The 24,756-nt window shown below is 38.4% G+C and overlaps 1 protein-coding gene across 4 annotated transcripts; it reads left to right on the top strand.

Moving 5' to 3' along the window:
• Window positions 1–7,802: 7,802 nt before the first annotated feature.
• gcm2 (glial cells missing transcription factor 2) lies at window positions 7,803–24,240 on the top strand. Of its 4 annotated transcripts, none has more exons than XM_039754019.1 (6): window positions 7,803–7,878; window positions 18,934–19,097; window positions 20,813–21,065; window positions 22,185–22,297; window positions 22,523–22,648; window positions 23,043–24,240. In XM_039754019.1, the coding sequence occupies exons 2-6, from the start codon at window positions 18,999–19,001 to the stop codon at window positions 23,934–23,936; spliced, it is 1,485 nt and encodes a 494-aa protein (XP_039609953.1). In that variant the 5' UTR covers window positions 7,803–7,878; window positions 18,934–18,998; the 3' UTR covers window positions 23,937–24,240. The 4 variants fall into 4 exon arrangements, with proteins under 4 accessions (XP_039609953.1, XP_039609956.1, XP_039609954.1 ...); XM_039754022.1 differs by having other exon boundaries at window positions 7,846–7,869; XM_039754020.1 differs by lacking the exon at window positions 7,803–7,878 and adding an exon at window positions 11,473–11,980.
• The last annotated feature ends 516 nt before the right edge of the window (window positions 24,241–24,756 follow it).

Consider the following 24,756-nt stretch of genomic DNA (forward strand, 5'->3'; position numbering starts at 1 on the left):
GGAGGCCACTGCACTCTTGGGAGCCTTCTATGCTGCAGGAGTTTTTTTTTGGTAGTCATCCCCAGATCTGGGCTTCCACACAATCCTCACTTTGAGCTCTGCAGGTAATGGCTTTGACCTCATGACTTGTTATTTTGAGTCTATAGACAGGAATGGGAATTGAGCATGGGAAAGGCGCTATATAAATAAAATGCACCATTTTTATTATTATTAAGTGTGTGCCTTTACTAATCTCTACACAGAAACATCCCTGCCTGGGCGTAACGTCATCTGGCTTCCACAAGAGGGCTGGAATGTCTGATGTGGCGCCCAAAGGAAAGTGGGACTAAGTGCTAGCAGGTCCATTGAACAGAAGCTCCTACATGCACGTTGTGTTTGAAAAAGATGGAGTTACCTTTGTGCCATTGTGCTCGATTCAATAAATGGGTGTTTGGCTATGCCAGCTAGTCATGTCAGTAAACAGAATGGACCACGGGTGGACCCCAAGCAATGATGATCAATAGAATGGGATGCATCTGAACTAAATTTCAAGTGTCATAGTAAAGAGTCTGAATCCTTGGATCAGTGAGTGCGTTTTCATGAACACAGAGCTGGCACCACCATTAAAGCGAATTAGACATTAGCCTAGGGTGCAAATCATAAGTGGGTGGGTGGACGCAGCCAACCCGGCCTGATTCAGCCGTATCGCTGTTGACGGATGACAGATAGATAGATAGATAGATAGATAGATAGATAGATAGATAGATAGATAGAAAGTGTGAAGGACAGCCGGGTCCCATGCCCGGCAGGGACGCCCCTGCTGCTTATGTTCCGGGGGAGACACCATGGGCAGTCCAGTACCTCCCCCGGGACGCTTAGTGGCAGCCTCATGGCTGACGGTGATTCCCCAACCAACCGCAGGGCTCCATGGGAGATGGAGTCTTTCACAGCCAGGTGCCAGGTTGGGGTCTCGGATGGCCGCTAGGGGGAGCTGCATGGACTCAGCAGCCTGGCTGGATGAATCGTCAGCCCCACCCGGAGGTGCAATTAGGACCAGGTGGTCAAGCACCTGGAACACTTCTGGGTGGGTTATAAAAAGGGCCAGCCACCACCACTCAAAGAGCCAGGGTCAGGAGGAGGAGGACTACGCTTGTGGAGGAGTGGTGGTAGAGGAAGAAAAGTGTGTTGTGCTTTGGGACTGTGTTTGGGCTGTGTGGCACAGGGAAGACGTGTTCCACAGTTGAAGAGAAAAATAAAGTCTTTCTGTTTTTATACGTACCTCCGTGTCTTCCTGTGTCGGGTCTGGCACCTATATAGCGCCTTTGTTACAATCGATAGATAGATAGATAGATAGATAGATAAAGTGAAAGGCACTATATAATAGATAGATAGATAGATAGATAGATAGATAGATAGATAGATAGATAGATAGATAGATAGATAGATAGATAGATAGATAGATAGATAGATAGATAGATAGATAGATAGATAGATACCTTATTAATCCCAATGGGAAATCAACCATACTCCAGCAGCAGCATACTGATAAAGAACAATCCTTCTATATAAAAGCGGTCGGGATTGTCCTTCCGTCCCGTGAGTGGAAAGCGTAGCAGTATTCTGCTTATCACAGACTTACTACTTGCAGCTTGCGGTACGAAACAACATGATGTGAGCAGAGTTCTGGTGCTCCCATCGATCCCTTGCTTTTGTGCTCGAAAAATAGACAAAATTATGTCTCTGGAAATAATTAATGTTGATGGAGTACAAATGCCTCAAAGCGTAGTAAATATCAGGGGGGTTCAAAAGGGCGACCTTAATATAGAAAAAAAAAAATAACAAACTACGAGTATTAAAGTAATACCACTCAAATGCAATATAACCAAATTAATGAGTTTGTTTGTATAAAATATCAAATTGATCTACATATTGAATTGCCTTAAGAAGTGGTCAACTTAAAAGTCGGTCGCCTTAAAAGGTGGGTCAGTCTAGTATTATATTAAAGAGTGATAACAATGCAGGTATAACAGACAATAACTTTGTATAATGTTAACGTTTACCCCCCCGGGTGGAATTGAAGAGTCGCATAGTGTGGGGTCTCCTCAGTCTGTCAGTGGAGCAGGATGGTGACAGCAGTCTGTGGCTGAAGCTACTCCTCTGTCTGGAGATGATCCTGTTCAGTGGATGCAGTGGATTCTCCATGATTGACAGATGCCTGCTCAGCGTCCATCGCTCTGCCACAGATGTCAAACTCTCCAGCTTCATTCCTACAGTAGAGCCTGCCTTCTTCACCAGTTTGTCCGGGCATGATGCGTCCCTCTTCTTTATGCTGCCTCCCCAGCACACCGCCATGTAGAAGATGGCGCTCACCACAACCGTCTAATAGAACATCTGCAGCATCTTATTGCAGATGTTGAAGGACGCCAGTCTTCTAATGAAGTATAGTCGGCTCTGTCCTCTCTTACACAGATCATCAGTATTGGCAGTCCAGTCCAGTTTATCATCCAGCTGCACTCCCAGGTATTTATAGGTCTATTAAACATATAAACTCTGAAAATGTCAAAATCTGAAGCAGCGGAAAAACAGAAAGTACAGGAAGGCTGAGAAGATGATCAACAACAACAACATTTATTTTTAGAGCACGTTTTCATACAAATGATGGAGCTCAAACTGCTTTACAAGATGAAGAATGAGAAAAAAGACAAAATATAAAAATAAAATTGGGCAATGCTAAATAACAAAGAATAAAAGTAAGGTCTGCTGGCCAGGGAGGACAGAAAAAATAATAAAAAAAAAATCTCCAGATCGCTCTATCATCTCCTCAGAAATGTTAATCATATGCTTCACAAAAACCACGCATGCAGTTCAGACAATGCTGGCTTCTCCCAAATACATCAACCACCAGAACAAGGTCACCAGTTATCTGCACTGGTCAGTCCACAGCATGCTATGGAACAAATGTCTGAGAAGTGGAACCATTAGATGTGGAAGGCTGTCATTAACCTTAGGAGACGCTACTAGCATCACAGAGTCATGGCAGTGCAAACTGATCCTAGCATTTCAGCCAACACTCCTCTACGGTCGTCCATCACAAGAAGAAGCAGCAACATGCTCTGGGTTGTGTGGTTCCTCATAGAACCAGGTCTCGACAAAGCAGCATTTCATTCTGGAAAGGGTTCTTTCAATACAGGGTTGGTTCCTTGGGCTTTGAAAAGGTCCCTAATACTGTATGTGGACAAAGCAGAAATCTGAAATCTATCAAAGCAGGATACTAACAGGTGAAGAAAACCCCAACTTAGTCTGTGTTATTGTACACAGCTGAGCCCTTTTACAATCAGGAATGTTTGGCATTTTGAAGACATACAGTATCATCATCTGTGTCTGGTTATTTATGGAACTTGTTATGGAGCCTCAGAAATACTGTAAATAGAGCTTTGGGAGCCGTCAAACTGATAGTTTTCTGATTTCCGTATGCATAACTCTGAAGAACTACCTTGGCATCATTATTTTTAAGAGCGTGCTGATTGATGTAGTGGTCCCTGTTGATAATTTTAATAATTCAACAGGATTTAATAGGACTGCGTTCAGTAATTAAGATCGGGTGCCACGATCGGTAGAGTGTTGCCATCAAAGAGACCCGACGTCCTTGCGGTTTTCAGTTCCTCGCTTGACTGAGGTTTGGCAGTTCTCCGCATATAGGGTCATTTTTTTTCTTCTTTCTTTCCCTCCTGATACTCTGTTTTTCTTACTATAGCCCATATTTAAAATGTAAAAGGTAAGTAAAGTGGCCACCTATGTGCAAGGGTGTGTGCTGAAGTGGATGGATCCTGCAATCAATCAAAATTTATTTATATAGCACATATTCATACAAAAAAAATGTAGCTCAAAGTACTTTACAAAATGAAGAATAGAAAAATAGAAGACACGATAAAAAATAAACATAAGTCAACATTAATTAACATAGAATAAGTAAGGTCCGATGGCCAGGGTGGACAGAAAAAACAAAAAAAAACCTCCAAAAGCTGGAGAAAAAAAAAAAAATCTGTAGGGGTTCCAGACCAAGAGACCGCCCAGTCCCCTCTGGGCAATCTACCTAAGTGGATGGATCCTGCAATGAGCTGCCACCCATGTCCATTGCTTCTTTCTAAGCTACTGATTCCAATTAAGCAGGTTTAAGGGTGAGATGGGTTTTTTGAGATACTATATATATATATATATATATATATATATATATATATATATATATTGTGACAGTCAGGCTCTTCTCCACCTCTCCAACCCTAAGGTACGACTCCAGACACCGGATAACAGTCCAAGACTTCTTTATTATCTCACAAAACGTGCGCAAAGCACCCTGCACACTACTCATATATTAAATCAACAACACAATAATAATCTCTCTCCTCCTCGCCCAGACACTTCGCCCTCCTACCTCCCAGCTCAGCTCAGTGTCTGGACTGGCCCTTAGTCCTTTAATACACCCTGACCCGGAGGTGTTCCTGCCCAATCAGTCCATAGTTCCTTATTCCTTCTGGGTCAGGGTAAACAGTCCTTTTCTTCATCCCGGGAGCACGTCGTTCCTTCCTGTCACGTGACCGTTACGTACTCCCGGGTTATAGGGCACACAAGAGCCCACAAGCCCCCCTACAGTGACTCCCGGTGGCCCCCATGGTATCCAGCAGGGCTGTGTATAAATACTACATAGTCCATGAGGCCCTGTTGGAACTCGGCGCACGATCCTGCTGTTGGGAGAGCTCCTCCTGGCGGCCTGTGGGTGAGGGCCGGAGCACGGAGCCGGCAGTCCTCCACAAATATATATATATATATATATATATATATATATATATATATATATATATATATATATCAAACACCCACCCACCTCTCTCTCTCTCTATATATATATATATATATATATATATATATATATATAGGTCTGATCTTGATCACAACCTGATATTTAGATGGTTACCTACCAGGTAACACTTGTGGTTGGTTGTCCAGTTGGCAACCATCCGCCCCGTCCTCTCAGGAGCAAGAATCAGGCCATAGTCCTGTTATTTAGTACCTGCCTAATACAAAGAATACACAAAAAGCATTTCACTCTAATTGGAGTTCATCAGGTGTACATACTTGTGTTACCTCTTGTGTGGATTGAACCTCGCATATCATGCCTCAGATGTCATATATATATATATATATATATATATATATATATATATATATATATATATATATATATATATATATATATATATAAATATGAGAGAGATATAGAAGATTGTAAATAGTTCAAAGACATTCATTTTTTGATTTTGTACTGTTGCAACCCTTTACTGTTCTTCTTTACTGTTCAAGTGCACTGTTTTCTGAACTTTACTTCGTCCGTCTGTTTTTCTGTTCTTCTGTTTCCATCCTGACAAGGCGGTTACTACTCTATATATATATATATATATATATATATATATATATATATATATATATATATATATACAGTATATATACATATCGGATTTTTACATTTGTGGAATTTATATTTCTATCTACAGTGATTGTGTAATGGAGGCTAGGCTGGATGATCGAGATTCATTATAGAAGGTGCATGAATTTCAATTTCAAGTGCAGTTACACTTTAGACCAGTTGCTCCATTGGGACTTACTTGTGTGTTATTGTCGACTGAAACGTCAAGCCGTATTAACTTCGAAATGTGTTTTGTGATGTTCACATTGTACTTAAATACTTATAAAAGCCGTGTGTTCTGGGTGGGGTGCTGTAAGAGCTGATGAATGGTGTCCGCTATTTTCACTTTACCAGAATGTCTGTTCTTCTGGACTCTTGAGGGACCTCAGTAATGTAGCGGAGGAGTCCTCGATATGTAGGGAAGTACACCGAGATGGTCATCCCAGTTTGTGGACTATTTGCCAGTTCTTTTAATGACACAAAGGTGAACATATACTTCGCTTCGCTTCTCTTCACTTCTACACCTCTCCTCCACTCACTGCTCCTCCTTCCTTTCTTAAATGAATCATGTGACAAGTCAAGTAAAATGACATGTTTTATTCCAATAAAAGGTGTCATTTTACTTGACTTGTCACTACATTCCTAATGGCTAACATGGTACAACACCCCTAGTACTACATTAAATAAATCAATAAACTTTATCAATACTTTCTCTAACATGCTGCTTACTTACACAAAATGCAATTTGTTCAGCACAGGCATTGCATAATAACGCGTCTCTTCTGTTCTTAATTAATTATGTGGTTAGTCAACAATGATGATTTTATTAAAGACCTTAAAGCGCAGCTACTGTTCCAAAATGTTTCATCTTTTCACTCTTAAAACTTCTGGTTCTTTAGCGGCACTTTGTGTTTCTTTATTGAGGTGTGTGGTTCTTCATAGAACTACTGCTTGACAGTTTTATTTCATTCTGGAAAAGGGTCTTTGCATATGAAGTTTATTGTTTCTGCTTTAAAAACTTTCTAATATGTAAAAATAAATGAACAAGTTCATAAATAACTAAATCTTGCATGTAGGGTGAGCTACCTTGTGGGACATAACAGATTAAGAAAGCCTGAACTTCGCCTGTGTGACTGTATGCAGCGAGAGTCCTTTTAAAATCAGGAACCACTGGAATTTCACAATTCTGTACCATCTATGTTATTTAAGGAGCCTGTTAGGGATCTAAATAAATACAAGGTTCTTTCTGGGACCTTCATGTGATTAAGTCTTTAATGCCATCGCTTTGAAGAGCCACACGTGCACCTTTCATTTTAAGAGTGTGCTGTGATTGTGTCTAATCATGAAGTGCGTACTTTACAGTACATAAAGAGTTATGCTCTAGGCGTCGACACAAACAACACCACATGAAGTTACAACAGAACTTAGAGAAAATAACAATAAACTCATTAGTTTCAGCGCTCTGTTCTGTCAAGTCCTCATGAAACAGTTCATCAAGTTGTGACTGAATGTCAAATGAAGAGGAGGTGGTTTGTTAACTCAGCGTTTCTCAACCTTTAAGTATCTGCGACCCGAGTTTTAATAACAGTTTTAATCGCGCCCCCCTAAAGTTTTTTTTGAAAGGATCCACTAATACCAATTTGTTCTTTTTAATTATAGATGCATATTTTATTATACCTAATTAACTTTTATCGACATTTATGTAACTCTATATTTATTTTTCTAGTATCAGAATGTAGTTTAAGTTCATTTTTTTGGTTTCAATAGATGTATTTTTCAATTTTTCGATTCTTGTTTTCTTTATTTCAAATCTTCGCGTCCCCCTTTTTGTTACTTCGCGCCCTCCTAGGGGGGCCTGCCCCACAGGTTGAGAACCACCGTGTTAACTCACTGAGCAGAACCCTTTAATGGTGCCGTTTTGTTATTGGAAAACGACGTTTAATTCAGTTGTCTACTTTCCTGATTCGAATGTAATAAAGGCAGAGGGATACATCTCACAATTAGCAAATAAATTTCAAATCACATTTTGTACAGTACATAATAAAACGGCTGCAACAAAAAAGCGCACCTCGGATGCCCATAGGAAAATCTCTCAGTACAATGTCAGTCCCTCTATGCGATTCAAAAAATGCAAGATAGATTAACCGAATGCACACATCAGAAGTCCACAGCTCACTTTAGTGACTCTCAGTAATTTTGTTCCACTGTTACCATTTATATCGACATACAGTATATTGCAATAACGTGTAACACAAGGCACTTAATCGCGCTCATCAAGAACTCAGAGCTGCGGACACCGACTGGGACTTCCGACTCAGGAGCTGCGCATCAGACACGTGAAGGAGGGGCGGAGCCGACGACTCTCAGCTGCTGGGCTGCTCCTGCCGCATTCTTCTCTTTACTCCCGTGGGAATACGGACTCAAATCTTGTGAGTAAGGTACGTTTGCTTTAACTGAAGATTTGTTGAAAAACTATTAAGAGTTCACCTTTTAACCGACTGCGATAGAGATTTTTCTCTCTGCTGGTTTGAAATGGGCAGAACGGCGGGTTTCTCCGTCTCTTTCGTCCGTTTCCTGTTACTGTTACTAACAGATACCTGGTTTAGGTTCATAAAGAAACTGATTTCATTGACATCTTAAATTATTATTATTATTATTATTATTATTATTATTATTATTATTATTATTATTATTGTAGTATATAAGTTCATTAAATGGTTCTAACTTTGCATTATTTAGTTTCCTAATTTTCACTCGTGATTAATGTACAACCAAAAGAAAATGGGTGGAATAAAAAATAAATAGAGTAGAAAATCGAGTTAAGGAGGAACACAAGTTGTTGCATGGAAAAATAAATGGGGGCTCACACGCAGGTAACTGCTGCTGGCTTCGCACCTTTCTGCAGTGTTACTGTTCTGAAACTCCTTTCATTAATAGTTGTGTGTATGCATACACATTTGAAAGAAATAGCAATAGATGTAAAAATAAAACTTCTTGCTGGTCTTGACACAATAATTAAACCCGATCGACTTCTCAAATCATTAGGAACTTTCCAGCTGCCTGAATGAAATTATAATTGAACTTCTCTTCACCTCTGTATGGGATTCTTTTTTCGTTCATTTATTGTAACTACACTTCCACAAGAAAAGGGTATAGGGTGGCGTAGTGGTTAAAACTTTCTAATTGAAGAGGTTGTGGGTTCAAACTTGTGTGACTCCGAGCAAGTCACTTCACCTGCTTGCGCTCCAAAGGGGGAAAAAAGAAATGTAAGCTGTTGTGTCTCAGATGTTGCAAGTCACTTTGGAAAACAGCGTCAGCCAAATAATACGTGATAATAAAAAGGGCCATATAAATAAATATGGTTGTTGGCATGTAATTAAAGCTGCATTATATCTTCACATAGTATTGCTACATGGTATTCGTTGTTCACAAACCAGGTTTTGACCCTTAAAATTAAAGGTGCTATCTGAGTGGTTCGTCTTCGATTCCCATAACGAACCATTCACATGAAGTTTCAAGAAATAACCTCTTTTGATCCACAGCAGGCTCCATAATAACCCTGAACAGAAGATAACAGATTTGTGAAATAGCAGCAGGTTCCTGATTTTAAACGGACTCTCGCTATACCGTAACAGAATAAGCTCGGGTTCTCTTGATCTATTTCATTCTGCTAAGTCGTCGTTACCAAATATTAAACGTTTAAGGACCCTTTTCAAAGTACAAGGAATCATCTTAAAATGCAAAGAACTTCCGAATGAAGTATGGCCTTAGTTAAGCCACCGTTCTTCGCACAATGCAGTAAAGCGCCATTGAATAACAATATGCTAGAAAGTAGTCAATTCATTATATTTGTGATAATTAAAAAAGTCGTTTTGGACCACAGTCAATTAGATAATCGATTGTTCCTTTGTTAAATTTTGATAGTGAAATGCAATTTAAATTTCTGCTCATTGATGCATTTATTGAACCAGGTTAAGGAATGAAAAGCACGACACTAAAGTGCCTCACAGACAGTCAATATTCTTTAAAAATAAAGGTGCCAAAGATGATCTTCAGGTGGATGAAAAGAACCATCGACATGAAGGCTCCAAACATATCATTTAATTTGTCATTAAAATACCACTGGGTTCCTAATCTTTTTAAGGACTTCTGCTACATATAATCACACACGCGGGCTTAGTTCACGATTTGTTGATCTGTTCATATTCTGCCAGGTCGCCTATACAAGACATTAATGATGTCGGTTTTGTCCACATATTAAAAACCTTTTCAAAGCCAAAGGTTCAAATTCATTTGGAATGACGTCCTCAATGAAATGGTTATTTGTCAAGCAACCACATAACCCAGTAAAGTCCCACTTTATAATTAGTGAATCATTGAAAAGAAGGCGTTAGCTACCCAACAACCGTCCGTCTAGTCCAGTCGCCAGGGTCGCGATGAGCCGGTGCTTATCTTGGATGTTTTGGACTCAAGACTCTCTTAAAAATGAAAGGGCCAAAGTATTTCTTGTAAAAATGATGCTATATGGGGAACCATTTTTCATTCCCAAAAAAAGAATACAGTATTTAGAATATTTTACAGGTTTCAATAGATGAATAGATGCTACCAGATTTGTGAGAGACAAATATATGGTTTCTCATTTTAGAAGGACTTTTGCTGCAGGTAATACCACAGGCTAAGCTGAGGTTCTCATAATGTGTCGGGATCCTATTAGGTTAGCCCCTAGACATTGGAGGTTTCTGTTTTATCTATATAACCTTTTCAGATCCCAAAGAACTAATTTTATATGTGAAGAACACTTCCCAAAATGAATGTATTTGCAACTAATGGAACCACAAGAGTAATTAACGAACTGAAAAATTTACGAGGGATGGGGAAAAATAAATAAAAATAAGTACATTGGATAAAAGTAAAAAGAGATTAGATAGATAGATAGATAGATAGATAGATAGATAGATAGATAGATAGATAGATAGATAGATATGAAAGGCACTAATTTAATAGATAGATAGATAGATAGATAGATAGATAGATAGATAGATAGATAGATAGATAGATAGATAGATAGATAGATAGATAGATAGATAGATAGATAGATAGATAGTATTTTGCGGTACTACGTTCATTCCTTTTATTCTATCGCACATTCTGTTGCTAAAAGTCAGAAAACCAATCCAGCAGCTGGCAAGGCAACATTTTACGCAACGTCGACTTTTACTAATTAACGTTTCCGAACTTATGGACGTTTCTTTCCAAAATCAAAAAGCATGTAGAACGAAGACTGCACTTAGGGTTGGTGGATAACCGCTTGTGCTGCTTGCCGTTGTGTTCTCATTTATTGAATGAGGTCCTGGAGCAAACAGCGATATGCGCGTCTGCTTTATGGTATAACGTTAAATAACGTTGTACTTAAATAAGGCAGAGTGAAGACGTTTTGCGCTCGGTTTAGCAAATCGGTTTTATGTGTTGCATTTACCCATTTTTTACACCAACTGTCTTCCGCTGAATTGCCTTTCCCTATTATTATTATTATTATTATTATTATTATTATTATTTTTTTTTTTTTTTTGTCTAGAGAGTCAAGGCATGGGGTCTGTTAAAAAAGAATGCCCTTTGAGGCATTCCCTATGTGATACTGGACCATCTACCGATGTATTTTTTTATTTAAAGAGCTTCTGTAAAAACCCAAATTTCCCCTGCATGCATATGAGAATATATATAATCTATACAAAGAATATGTTGTTGTTGATATACCCGCTATTCCTATAGGACCTGCTACTGATGCTGCTGTTATCACTAATAATAATTACGCCTTGTCATTTATTTCTTAGAAAGTGTACATTAAAAGTGACACGATAGCAGGCGACTGAATTTCCCCCGAATATTGAAGCGTTACGTTGCCGTAGTTTGCGTGGCTCCACCACCTAATTCACTCGGAATGCATTTTTACTGTCGGACAATTTACCAATATAGTCTAATCTTTAAGTTGCTATACTTCGGATTTATTACAAGCTGGCAGGTCCTGGAGGTTCATTTCTAGGTTAGAATGACAATGACAGCTCTGATCTGTCACTGAAACTGAAAATATTCGTTTGACATCTTCTGTTTACATTGTTTCAAACCTGTTGGTTGACTCATTTGTCGTTATAGGCACTCACTGACAGACATTTCGTAGCCTAGATCAAAAGAGGCAGATATCAGAACGTGCGAGATCTTGCCTTGTTTGGAATAAAGACGCTGATTTTGTGCTCTACTGCCGCTCAATAGCTAAACACTCAGAGAGCGAGGCGCATCGCACTAAATGTGAGTTACACCCCAGTGATCGGTGCACTAAGACGAAGTAAAGCTCGTGTAATCAAAGTGATCAGAGTACTAATACGTGAGCTTACTTACTTAAGCCGAGTTATGTTTGAAGTGTGGTGACCCGAGGTGTTCACTTATTGTGCCGCAGTAAAGAAGCGCTTAATCATCATTGCTGTCGAATGGACTCACCTCGTCAAGGCTGACACGTGGTGGATTCATGTAGCACAGTAGCTCCATGTAAGTATTTTTTAAGAGTGTACAGGATTTTATAGACCTACGAAAGAAAGAAAGAAAGAAAGAAAGAAAGAAAGAAAGAAAGAAAGAAAGAAAGAAAGACTGCTAAAACAATAAACTTGTCAACGTTTAGTCTAAACTCAGACGTTTTAATGCGCTTTTTCATTTTCACGATTAAAAAAAAAAACAAAACACGTGATTAGTAATAAAATCCCTCTGGTTGTGAAAAACCTTCAGATCATCAATTTTCACTTCGTGTAAGCTGCCTTTTCTTTTCCGACTCTTTGTTGTGGTTTAACTAGGTTTAAAAATTGCAAAGTGTCTAACTAAAAACATTTTTCCTTTAATACTAAACATACGAAAAACTCCTTCCTACGGGGTGCGGTGGCGTAGGGATTCGCTCCGCACTCTCAGATTCAGCATTCTGGGTTGGTTGTCCATGTGGAGTTGGTAGGTTCTCTCCTTGTTTGTGTGTCGTTTTTTTTTTTTTTTTTTTAATATTTTTGCGTTGTTTTGTTTTATTCTTATTATTTATTTTTTATATTCACGAACACGTGGTGTTGGTGATTCCAAACCTATGCGTTATTTTGGGTGCGTGGAGTCTTGCAAACGAGAGACGTTCAAACAGTTTCCGCACTTTTTAGCTCTATATTTATTAAGAATTTCAAAAACAAGTTACATCACTTTTCTTCATAGTCACCTTCGCTTGCGATGCAATTTTCCCAGCGTCGTACCAACTTTTTAATGCCCAATTCCTCCTGCCTTCACCGTTTCCAACGAAAATGTAAAAAGTGCGGAAACCTTTCGAACGCCCCTCGTATAACGCCTTGAGCTCAATGCTGTCGCGACAAACGCGCACAACTCTCAAATGAATTAAGGGCTCCCAGAATAAGTTAGTGCATGTGTTATGCAATATTCCCCGACATGGCTACCTGCAGTAATGAATGTCCGCAGGCAAACGCCAACCGAGTTCACGAAATGGCTTCTTACTGCGTTGTGTGTACAGCCATCGCATCCAGCTTGACAAGGAACCGTGCAGTTCTGCGCGGGGTTCTCTTTCAATTGTAATTGTTTCTTTATCTTTTGGAAAAGTCCCACAAATTTTCAAAAACAGAAATATTTCATGTGTGGTATGGATACTGACGAGAAATCCCAAACTGGGCCTGTGCTGTGATATTGTATGAAGTAAAACTTCTTTGAAAGTCAGGAACTCATCGCTATTTCATAAATCTGTTTACATAAAAATAAATAAATATAACCTTCATCATGACGTCTCTTTCGGGAATCAAAAATGCTTGCCCAGTTTTTAGAAAACTTCTAGAGCGCTTTTATTTTTAAGAATGGAGGACAGGATTTTGTCTTGCGCCATTTTTCCATTGCGCTTATCTCAAGCAATGCAATTAAATTTATCGAACAAGACCGTTTATTTATGACGTGTATCAAACGCAATGAGGTTCTATCGAACCTCTGCTGTCCACCTGGCGTGCTCATCTATCTTTTGCCGGTTCCCTTTAATCCTTATGGGACATGCACGCATTATTCAGACGGGATGACGGACTGCCTGACGCAGTCAGCATTTTCAAGGTAAAACTGAACAATCACGGATTACGACTAGAAGGGTGTTTTAAAAATAATAAAAATCAAGTCACTGTATGATAGATAGATAGATAGATAGATAGATAGATAGATAGATAGATAGATAGATAGAGTGAATGGCACTATATGATAGATAGATAGATAGATAGATAGATAGATAGATAGATAGATAGATAGATAGATAGATGAAAGGCACTATATGACAGATAGATAGATAGATAGATAGATAGATAGATAGATAGATAGATAGATAACCGTTTCATTATAATCAATCTTGTAGAGGTGAATGAATATTTAAAAGAGTTACTTAAATATTTATTATTATTATTATTATTATTATTATTATTATTATTATTATTATTATTATTATTATTATTGGTTGTGGTGGTGATTTTCAAAGCCACATATAGTAAGAGAACGACAAAGAACAGCAGTTTGCTCCTATTTATTCTACTTCAACGGTAACCGTGCATACAAAAAGAAAATCAAGTAACCGGTGCTCTGGATGTCATAAAGACGCCCTGACATTCTTTAATTCCCTCGTCGTTTGCACACAACGACCCCACCGCGCGTATTCGGTTTTGTCTCACACTGCTTTCTGTTAAATGTTGACTTGGCTTTGAGAGGCCATGGCGGAGCGCGAGTAAAGTCGTGAGGGTCACACGCCATACTGACATCTCGTTCAGTGTTGGTTCGTTCCATGAATTGGATGAGATCCGGTAGTGCGGGATTTTGAAGTAAACAAGGAGTTCAGAAAAGTGCCGGAGCTCAGCACAGCTCTGAATATTCATATGTAGCTGCTGTGTTTTCTGTTGCTGCTTTAACAAGCAGAAGGATGGAGGGATAGATGAAGTACTGGCTGCAGACATTTGATCTGATATGATGGTATTTAATTTGTCTCAAGGGGAAAAGTGAGTAAACATCAGGAAAAGCATTCCTATTATTTAGATGTGAATTTTGCAACCTAATGAAACAATATTTAAAATGAATTTGCTTTGAAGTGTTTGCGCGCGAAATTTAAGAGAACCGTGAAATTTGAATTAAAGACAGTAGTTTGTTCTCACCTCGTGGATGGATGTATAAGGAAACTTTATTTACAGATATTAATCTTAAAAGAGAAGGTTCTTTAATGGCATTTTATGGTTCTTTACTGAGTTGTGTGGTATACTGATTGCAAAAGTGCCATTTCTTTCAAGAAATATTTTTTTTGCATATGAAATTGTTCCTTTGTGCTTTGAAAAAAATTACTATAAAAGAAAAAAAAACTTTAAAGCATTGTTTATACCTATATAACAGGACAGTAACATATTATGAAAAGCTGTAACTAGTCTGGGTTATTGTACACATGTTGCAAGAGTCCTTTTAAAATGAGGAACCCATTGATATTGCACGATTCTGTATCTATTCGTGGTTATTTACTGTATATAGCCTGCTACAGATCTACATAAATTCAGGTTCTTTCTGGAATCCTCATGTAGATGGGTCTTTAGGGAACCCAAAAGGATCCCTCCATGACAATACCCTGAAGAACCGCTCTGGCGACTTCCTTTTTAAGAGCGTTCGCGCTTCAGAAGAGCGACTGTTATTCGGTTATTCCTTATTTCATATGGCGCCTCTCATCAGAAACACGTTAAAACATTTTAATTAACAATTGGAATCCGCTCGTCTGTTCATTCGACAATCCAGTTTTAAAACCCCATAAGTCCAATAGAGGACGGCTTAGTGCAGAATGTGATGCGAGGCGGAATTGGGTTCTTCGTGAAGGGACGCAGAAGAGCTCAGCAAGAGGAGAAAACGAGAATCCAAAAAAAAAAAAAGGAATTCATAATTCAATCTGTTCAACAAGATTGTCCAAAATAACAGCACGTCGAGCGGTGAAGGTCCCCAAAGCCATGCTGTCCGCCACATTGCTATGTAAATTAGTCCGTGTGTCTGTGAATCTTTGTGTGAAGTGTTTCAAGGAACGCATTTTATTGTGCAACACATCGTTTGACTTTGAAAATAAGTTACGCATGAACAAGTTTTGGCTCCGTAGCGGTGTGTGTGTCTATATATATATATATATATATATATATATATATATATATATATATATATATATATATATATATATATATACACACACATAATATAAGTTCTGTGGGTATGTAAATATATTATTATGACGATTTCTATACCCTATTATACCTTTGATGATAATAACACTATACAATAACGTTTTGCTTATTAACAAAATTTGAAGACTAAAGAGTAATATAAAAATAAAAGTAATACAAAAAGTAATATAAAGGTAATATAAAACAGTCGTCATATAAAAGGGACGTTCAAAGTGTTTCCGCACTGTTTTTTTTTTTTACTTTGTTTATTAAGAATTTCAAAAACACGTTACATCATTTTTCTACATAGTCATCTTCGTTTGCGATGCAATTTTCCCAGCGTTTTATACCAACTTTTTAATGTCCAATTACTACACTTCCCTCCTTCACCGCTTCCAACGAAAATATACAAGCGTGGAAACTTTTGTATGTATATATATACTGTATATATATATATATATATATATATATATATATATATATATATATATATATATATATATATATATATATATAGTGGGTTGGCACCCTGCCCGGGATTGGTTCCTGCCTTGTGCCCTGTGTTGGCTGGGATTGGCTCCAGCAGACCCCCGTGACCCACATGTATTCGGATTCAGCGGGTTGGAAAATGGATGGATGGATATATATATATATGCATGTTTTTGTGGAATATACACTTTGATGTAAATAAAGACACTTTGCTCTGTATTATTCTGCTTAGTGGCGTCCCGTCTCGACAGTTTTCGACTTGCTCCCGTCACTATAGGAGATCCCCACGACCCCGACATATATAAGCGAGCTCGAACACAGACGGATTGATAGTTTTTGTTTAATATATTTAAGTACTTCTAGGGGAAAAAAAGTCCGGAATGATCAGTGTGATGTTGTATTTCACAACACAGAAAACCGCAGGCTGCTCATTATGCGTCGCTACTGACGTTCATCAGTAGGTAAACAGTGGGATTGTACAGGGATGGGTGACTGAGCCGCGTCTTCACAGTGTACAGATCTTGAAAAAACAATGTATATGAAATCTAAATGGATCCATCATCTAGATGGTTCTTTTGGGAGCCATAAACGGCACCACTCTGATGCACCTTCATTTTTAATGAATGAGTGCTGAGCTCGCGGCATTACACCTGCAATTTACAGTGTGATCTCTGACCGGGTATCAAAACGCTCCCTAAATAAGTAAATGTATGCAAATCAGTCACTCTGATAGTCCATTCAGCCAACCAGGGGCGCGGGGCAGCTGCAACCAATCCCAGTAAGCATTGGGCGCAAGGCAGGAGTACCTGGACGGGACGCCAGCCCATCGCAGGACTCTATTTTATTTTATTTTTTCTTAAAGGTGCTTTAAGGTTGCAAAAGAAAGTAACAAGTCAAACTTTTGAAGAAAAAAAAAACATACAAACCTTTTCATGTTTATACAAGTAACCACAGTTGTTTTGTCTTACAGATTGTTTAGGGAATTTTTAAAATTACCTTTATAAACATTCATAATATTCACAATATATTTCGACCAATGGTATTATTATGTATGGGAGAATTTTGACTTGTATCTCTGAGGTTGCTAGACTGGCCATTGAGCTCTGGGAAGAAGATGATGTGTATTCTGTTGTGTGTGTTGGATTTACCACATTTTTAGACACCCATTGCACTCCCAAACTACCTGGAAGAAGGGAATTTGTCTCTGAATTGCCTTTCATGAGATTTCTTCTTTTTTTCTACAAGTTTATTTGGGGAGTTGTTTCTTGTCTTCTGACATTCCTCATCTGATTTTGGGCAATACAAGAAATAAACAAATGGTTGTTAGTGACCTCAGCTCAATTTGATAAATCCACCCCATTTACAACTGGCCTTAAACCAAAATTGCCAAACACCAGATCTTCACTTCAGTTATCTCATGAGAGGGGTACACTGCATGGCTGTCTAAAAGTCATAGTTCTTTCACATTAAGACCCTTTAAATAATTTCATCATTCAAGTCATAAAATTGAAAGCTATTGCAAAACGTATGACCTGAACACTGATGACCATAATAGATAGATAGATAGATAGATAGATAGATAGATAGATAGATAGATAGATAGATAGATAGATAGATAGATAGATGGGTCTGAAAGCATGAAAGACACTATATGATAGATAGATAGATAGATAGATAGATAATAGATAGATAGATAGATAGATAGATAGATAGATAGATAGATAGATGGTAAGGTTCCCAGCTGGTTAATACTCTACCACAATATAAAACTTACAGACATTTCAAACCCACTTAATCTAATGGAGGGCAGCCAGACACTATCTGGCAACACCGGATGCAAGGCTGGAATCAACACTGGGCAGGCCAATTCAAAGACAATAATGAGTACAGCACACATATCTTTGAATCTGTGGAAGGAAAATTGAAGTATCCATCTGAAATCTGCCTGCACACGGGGAGAACATGAAGGGTCCAGACAGAAACCACAGGTCACGGGACATTGAGTCCTTGGGGTGCAGGCAGAATTTGCCATCGTGGCGTCAGACTTGGTCTGTATAAAGGAGAGAGAGAGAGAGAGAGAGAGAGAGAGAGAGAGAGAGAGAGAGAGAGAGAGAGAGAAACAAAATACCTACATAATAAATAAATCATGTCTGTCGAAAAAAGAAAAGCATAGACACTGAAATAATGATATTGACAATACGGGCGGGATTGAACACATTTGCTGTGAAATATATTGAATTTACCTATCAGATAAAGTAGTGGAATGTAGAATAAAGAACGTATCATTTAAATTGTTTTCAGTTTTCATGGTAGGGCTCGATTTTAAAAGTTTCATTTGTTTTTAGTATTTCCACGGTAATAGCAGTACATGCGTTCTGTCTCAGAATTAAATTGTTATTGAAGTGTTGTGTTCGGGCAATTTTGGTCTTTGGGAACAATGAGTGCATGAATGTGCTGTCAGCACGGGTCAAAGTCATGGGTCAGACGTTTTGAAAGTCAGTAGTTGTGCCGAATACAGCTGAGTAGTTCAACCTGAAGACCTGCCTTCCGAGATGTCATAAACAAGCGCGCAGCCTTTCCATTTCAAAGGGAGACGCGACAGAGAAGCGGCTCAGAGGAGCGCAAGACACCGCGCAGGTGAGGAGACCGCGGGTACTTACGGTACAAGTCAGTGTTTTTACTGATTTGAGACGTTCACCGGCCTGCTTTCTTGACATGACGGGCTCTTGGAAGTCGTTGATGTTTCTCTTTGCTCAAATGTGTTTCATCCCGCAGGTTTCTCGGTAGACTCGACGAAGCTCGGCAGTAAAAAGATTGGGATCCCTTCTGTTCATGGCACAATGGCAAAGTCAGTGCAGGATCAGTTTGACGAGTCCGACTGTGTCTGCTCGTTCGGGATGAAGCTCACCTGGGACATTAATGACCCCAAACTACCACAGGTAACGTGTTTTATGTCTACAAGTAACAGTAAAAGCAGCCACAGAAACTGAAGACGATACGATTTGGTAGGAAGTTTGCAGGCATCTCGTTTTAGTGAGAACAAGGTACAGGAGTGAATGGCGGGCATGCAAAAGGAGCTCGAACACTCAGTTTATATCATGAACATTTTAAAAAGAGAACAGGGCGAAACTTATTAACTTAACGTGCCTTTACTGTTCATGATAAGAAGTTCCTTTGGCTCTGAGGAAACTCCAATAACTACCAAGAAATTAATACTTTGTTTATGGAAAATATTATAGCCGACTTACTCTTTATCTTTGCTTTCATATACTGTCACTGCATTGTGGAAAGAAAGAAAGTCGGTTAATGTTTAAAAATCAAAGTCAGTTCTACACGAGCGCAAAGACTTTGAAATGGTTCGGCTATACGGGTTTAAATTCCCAACAATCGAGCCTTCTATAAAAGGGAGCGGGAACACCGTTGAGGTGTTCGCCTCTGAAACACTATGAACATTTTACAGGTCATGCCTTATATGTTGATCTGCAATAACAGCTTTCGTGTGCAGTATATTTATCAAATGTATATATCGGAATATATATTTAAGAACGAACGTTTCTTTAAAAATATAAAGGTTAAATAGTAAGATATGACTGAGATAGACATCATGACCCGGATAGTCAGGTTTGGAAAATGAAAGGGTGGATTAAAAGTGCAAGAATGCAAAGAAGAAAAATAAATACATACATACATAAAATATTAATTTACATAAATTATTATGCTAAAACAATCGTACGTGACCATCAGCGCTTCTTTCTTTCTTTCTTTCTTTCTTTCTTTCTACCCAGTTTTGAGTAATTACAAACAACCATCTTCTAATGGTGATGATACATCTCACCGCAGTGTATCGACAATATCACGTACAATAATACCGACAAATGATTCATACAACTAAAAGCAAATGTAGCAATTCTAGTCTTTCAGATATCAACCCAGAAGTTGCACCTTTTTATAACAAGATGATAGACAAGCCAGACACTGCTTTATAATAGATAGATAGATAGATGTGAAAGACACTATATAATAGATAGATAGATAGATAGATAGATAGATAGATAGATAGATAGATAGATAGATAGATAGATAGATAGATAGATAGATAGATAGATAGATAGATAGATAGATAGATGTGAAAGGCACTATATAATATACTACGGACAGTGGAAGAAAAATGTTTCCCCTATGGCATCACCCTGAAAACCATACACTGCAACACCTTTATTTTGATGAGGGTGGGTGTGAGTAAATGTGAGTGTATACCCTATGATGGACATGAACGTTTTCTTCTCCAATTACCACTTATTTGCTGATTTTAACATATTAGGGGAAACAAAAAAAAAAAAAAAATACAGTGGGACATTAAAATAATATACACCCTTCCTGTTGATCTGCTAGTGCTCCATGTTGATCTTAGAAATCAGTTTATTCATTAGGCCATAATACAACTCAGGTACTGACAATCCCAACATTTAATACATTATTAACATCAGCAAATAAATGGAATTTGACCATTAAAATGTGATTATTTTCTGCAGAGGTTGTGCTAACGGGTTTTTTTTTTTTTTAACTTTGACAAGATAGGGAAACATTTAATTTGGCCAGGTGTGTACAAACTGGCACTTGCATCTGCCTAACTCCAAAATGTTTGCCTCCTAAGGACGTGAAGCAGTTCGACGGCTTCCAGGAGTGGACCGACGGCTACGTACGCTACATCTACAGCGGCGACGATAAAAATGCCCAGAGACACCTGAGCGGATGGGCCATGAGAAACACGAATAACCATAACTGCCAGATCCTGAAGAAGTCCTGCCTGGGGGTCGTAGTGTGTGGGAGGAACTGCACCCTACCTGACGGCAGTAAACTTCAACTGAGACCGGCCATCTGCGACAAGGCGCGACAGAAACAGCAAAGTACGTGGTCGCTCAATTCACTCCTGCCTCCTTCTGTAATCGGCTGCATGTATAATAAGAGCGCAATAAAATGTAGCGTGGGAGACACTGGAGACAGTGTCGTGATATGTGCATGGATCTTAAAGCACAAGACTACCTGTTTAAACTCCCATTTCTAACTCATTCTGCCACCCTGAACATTAGTTAACCAAAGTTGAACTGTTACTGAATGGGCAGACATTTCTCGGCTCTGTTTATTTCATCAATAGGAAAAGGCATACTTTCTGCGTTTATTTAAACAAATCTATGTCTTTGTGTTATGTAATACATACACATTTTATCTGAGAATTTGTCACAGCGCTTTTAACCAGCAGCCTTTGAAGGGCGCTATACAAAAATAAGTTGAACTGAGTTGAATTGAATTCCATTTAACCGGTGTGTCCATCTGTAAAAATATATGGACATGTTAGAAACATGCACTGTAGTGGTTGTAAGTCGCCTTCATCAAAGATGTCAGCGAAAAATACAGTAATAAGTGCCGTTAAATTGAATGACTTTATAATACTTAATAAAATACTATCTCTCTAACTTTATGATCAAAACGAAATGTTCAAATAAAATAAAAAATAGTGATTTGACTATGAGCCACGAGAAAACCTCCCACTAAACACTCTATTGGCACTTGAATAAAGATTCAGTTGACCTCGAATTAAATGTAAATGCAATTATTTTTATAGAGCAAAATGACCGATTTCTAATGGGCTCAACTGGGGGGCGCAAAAGGCACCAGTGAACCGCTAATGGTCCGCTAATACGGTAATACGGACACGCTCCCCGTTCAGCTCGGAATTCATTTGCTTTTATTGAATTCATCTGGCCAAAAAAATACAATAAAGAATAATATTTTGATGAAATGTTATGTTCTAGTATAAGTTCTAACTATACATTATGTAGCACGGTCTTCTTCTTAGTCTTGTTGTTGTTGTTGTTGTTCTTCTTCTTCTTCTTCTTCTTATTATTCTTCTTATTATTATTATTATTATTATTATTATTATTATTATTATTATTATTATTATTATTATTGTTGATGTTGTTTTTGCAAAAAAGTTTTGATCTTTTTTATTAACATTTTTATCTTAGAAAAACTCTGTCCCAGTTGCAATTCATCTTTGGAACTTGTGCCTTGCCGAGGACACAGCGGATATCCCGTTACAAATTTCTGGAGACTGGATAGCAAAGCAATATTTTTCCAGGTATGCATGATAATTGCAGTACCTTTTAAAAATACTTCTCCATGAGTATAATATGTCCACTTTTATACATATGCTGTTTTTTTGCTGGTGTTTCACAATTAATATGCATTAAAATAACACATTGAACTGAGTCGACATAATCAGCAACGACATGCCTTGTCTTACATTTAAAATACTGCACCTGAAACACTGCAGCCTTGAAGTTTAAAAATGTGTTGATTTCAGGCTAAAGGTGTTCATGACCATCCGAGACCAGAAAGTAAATCTGAGACAGAGGCAAGAAGAAGTGCAGTAAAAAGAAGAATGTCATCCCCTCACTTCCCCCAGAAGAAAAGAGCAATGGAGACTGAGGTATTTTAACCATTGACTTATTTAGATTTATCTCTTTATCAATGATATAGTGTATTTCACGCCTATCTATCTATCTATCTATCTATCTATCTATCTATCTATCTATCTATCTATCTATCTATCTATCTATCTATCTATCTATCTATCTATCTATCTATCTATTATATAATGCCTTTCACATCTATCTGTGTTTTTTAGTTTGGTTTCTCACCATTAGTTTCGGATACCTACATCCACAAAGTTTATTAGATGTTTATTTTTACTCTGACATTTTCTTTATTAAAATTGATCACAAAATGCAATGATAAAAGTTACATCAAACTAGAATTAAAGGCGTTTCTTTCATTCCATCCCCAAACTGACAATCTCTTCTTCGTTAATTTCTTTCATATAGGCCGCTAGATACCACGACAGCTTCACCAATATTCATCACTTATCCTGTCTGGAGGGACCCGACAGATTCCGTATCATTGCAGAAACCAACTTCCCAATCCAACCTCAGCACTACCCTTCCTTCCAGAACACTGAGCCCTATAAGCTCCCGTATGACTCTTCTTCGAGTGGTGCAGACGCACCTTCTCAGCTCCAGAAGGCTCCGAGCCACCGCCTCTACATGGCCCAGACACCCTGCGGCTATGAATTTACGGTCCCCGGCTACATCGGCTCCAGTCCTTACCAGGGTCTCTATAAGGACTCCACTAATCAGCAAACTGAAGCAGATCCTGGAAAAGTGTGTGTGCAGCTCAATGGACCCCAACACAGTGTTAGCCCTCTGAATGTCCATGAACGAAATTATGATGTTCCAAATAAACATCATAGCTGGAAGCAACTATTTGGAAAAGGATCTTACAGTGAAAGAGGAGACTATGGACAGATCTCAGGAAATGGTAATCACCACTACTATGATGGAGAATATCCCTGTAGATATAATGGCCCGAATACAGCGCCCACTCCAGCTTTACAAACCATAATCACGACAACCACTAAGGTCTCTTATCAGCCTTGCAAACCTTCCGTGGTGAAGTACAATGACAACCCCTATGACGTCAAAGGTGTTCAGAATTGTAACTCTCTGATTGAAAATGGCTCTGGTAATGTGTATCAAGATATTAAAATCCCCGAAGACACCGGGGTGATAAAATCGGCACTGAACTATCAGCAAGAATCTCTGCCGGCGAAGTCCGAACGAGGAGAGAGTCTAGATAGTTACAGATACGGGACTTTCACTTCCGGCGCCTACCCCGAGCGCTTATCGCAGTCATTTAGATACGACAATGGGGAATATTAAATGAAGGAAGAAGGGACTGGTGGGGAAAAAAAAATTAAACACACTGTAAATTATAAGGGAATGGCGGGACTTCATCAAAGTCATCTGAGAGACGGGATCTCTTTTTTTGATTACCTGCTATAAAGACGAGCAGCATCGCTATAGCCGGAGAAGAAGTGTAAAAAGTTATTATTTATGTGCCATGCAAATCGCGCTCCTTTTTAAACAAGGCAAACATGTCAGTGTAAAGAATTATTAATGTGTAAAACATGTTCATTACTGTAGAATGTAGTAGAGAAATAAATATGATATCCCATTTTAGCAACAACGGTGTATTACCAGTTAAAGTGACAATTTTCTTTCTTTCTTTCATCTTTCTTTTTTATAGCGGCTTTCATTGTGGTTCCTCTTTCTTTCTTTCTTTCTATCTTAGAGCCTTTCGTGATGGTTCTTTCTTTCTTTCTTTCGTATAGAGCCTTCCGTGGTGGTTCTTTCTTTCTTTCTTTCTTTCTTTCTTTTTTATAGCGCTCTCATTGTTTCCTCTTTCTTTCTTATATCGCCTTTCATGGTATTTCCTCTTTCTTTCTTTCTTTCTTTCTTTCTTTCTTTCTTTCTTTCTTTCTTTCTTTCTTTCGGTGTCCAGAAATACCTGCTTTGGATTAAGCTGATTTGAGAATGTCTGAATGACCAACATTTAGATGTAAGAAAAACGCATTGCTCCAGTAAATCATAGAGGGTTGTGTGCATACATATGACTGTGGCGCAGAAGTTTGTACTGCTACCCCACAGCGCCCGTAGTAGAACTTTGCATGTTTTCCATAAATAAAATATTATATATATA

This window comes from Polypterus senegalus, chromosome 5, assembly GCF_016835505.1.
Source record: "Polypterus senegalus isolate Bchr_013 chromosome 5, ASM1683550v1, whole genome shotgun sequence".
Lineage (NCBI taxonomy): Eukaryota > Metazoa > Chordata > Cladistia > Polypteriformes > Polypteridae > Polypterus > Polypterus senegalus.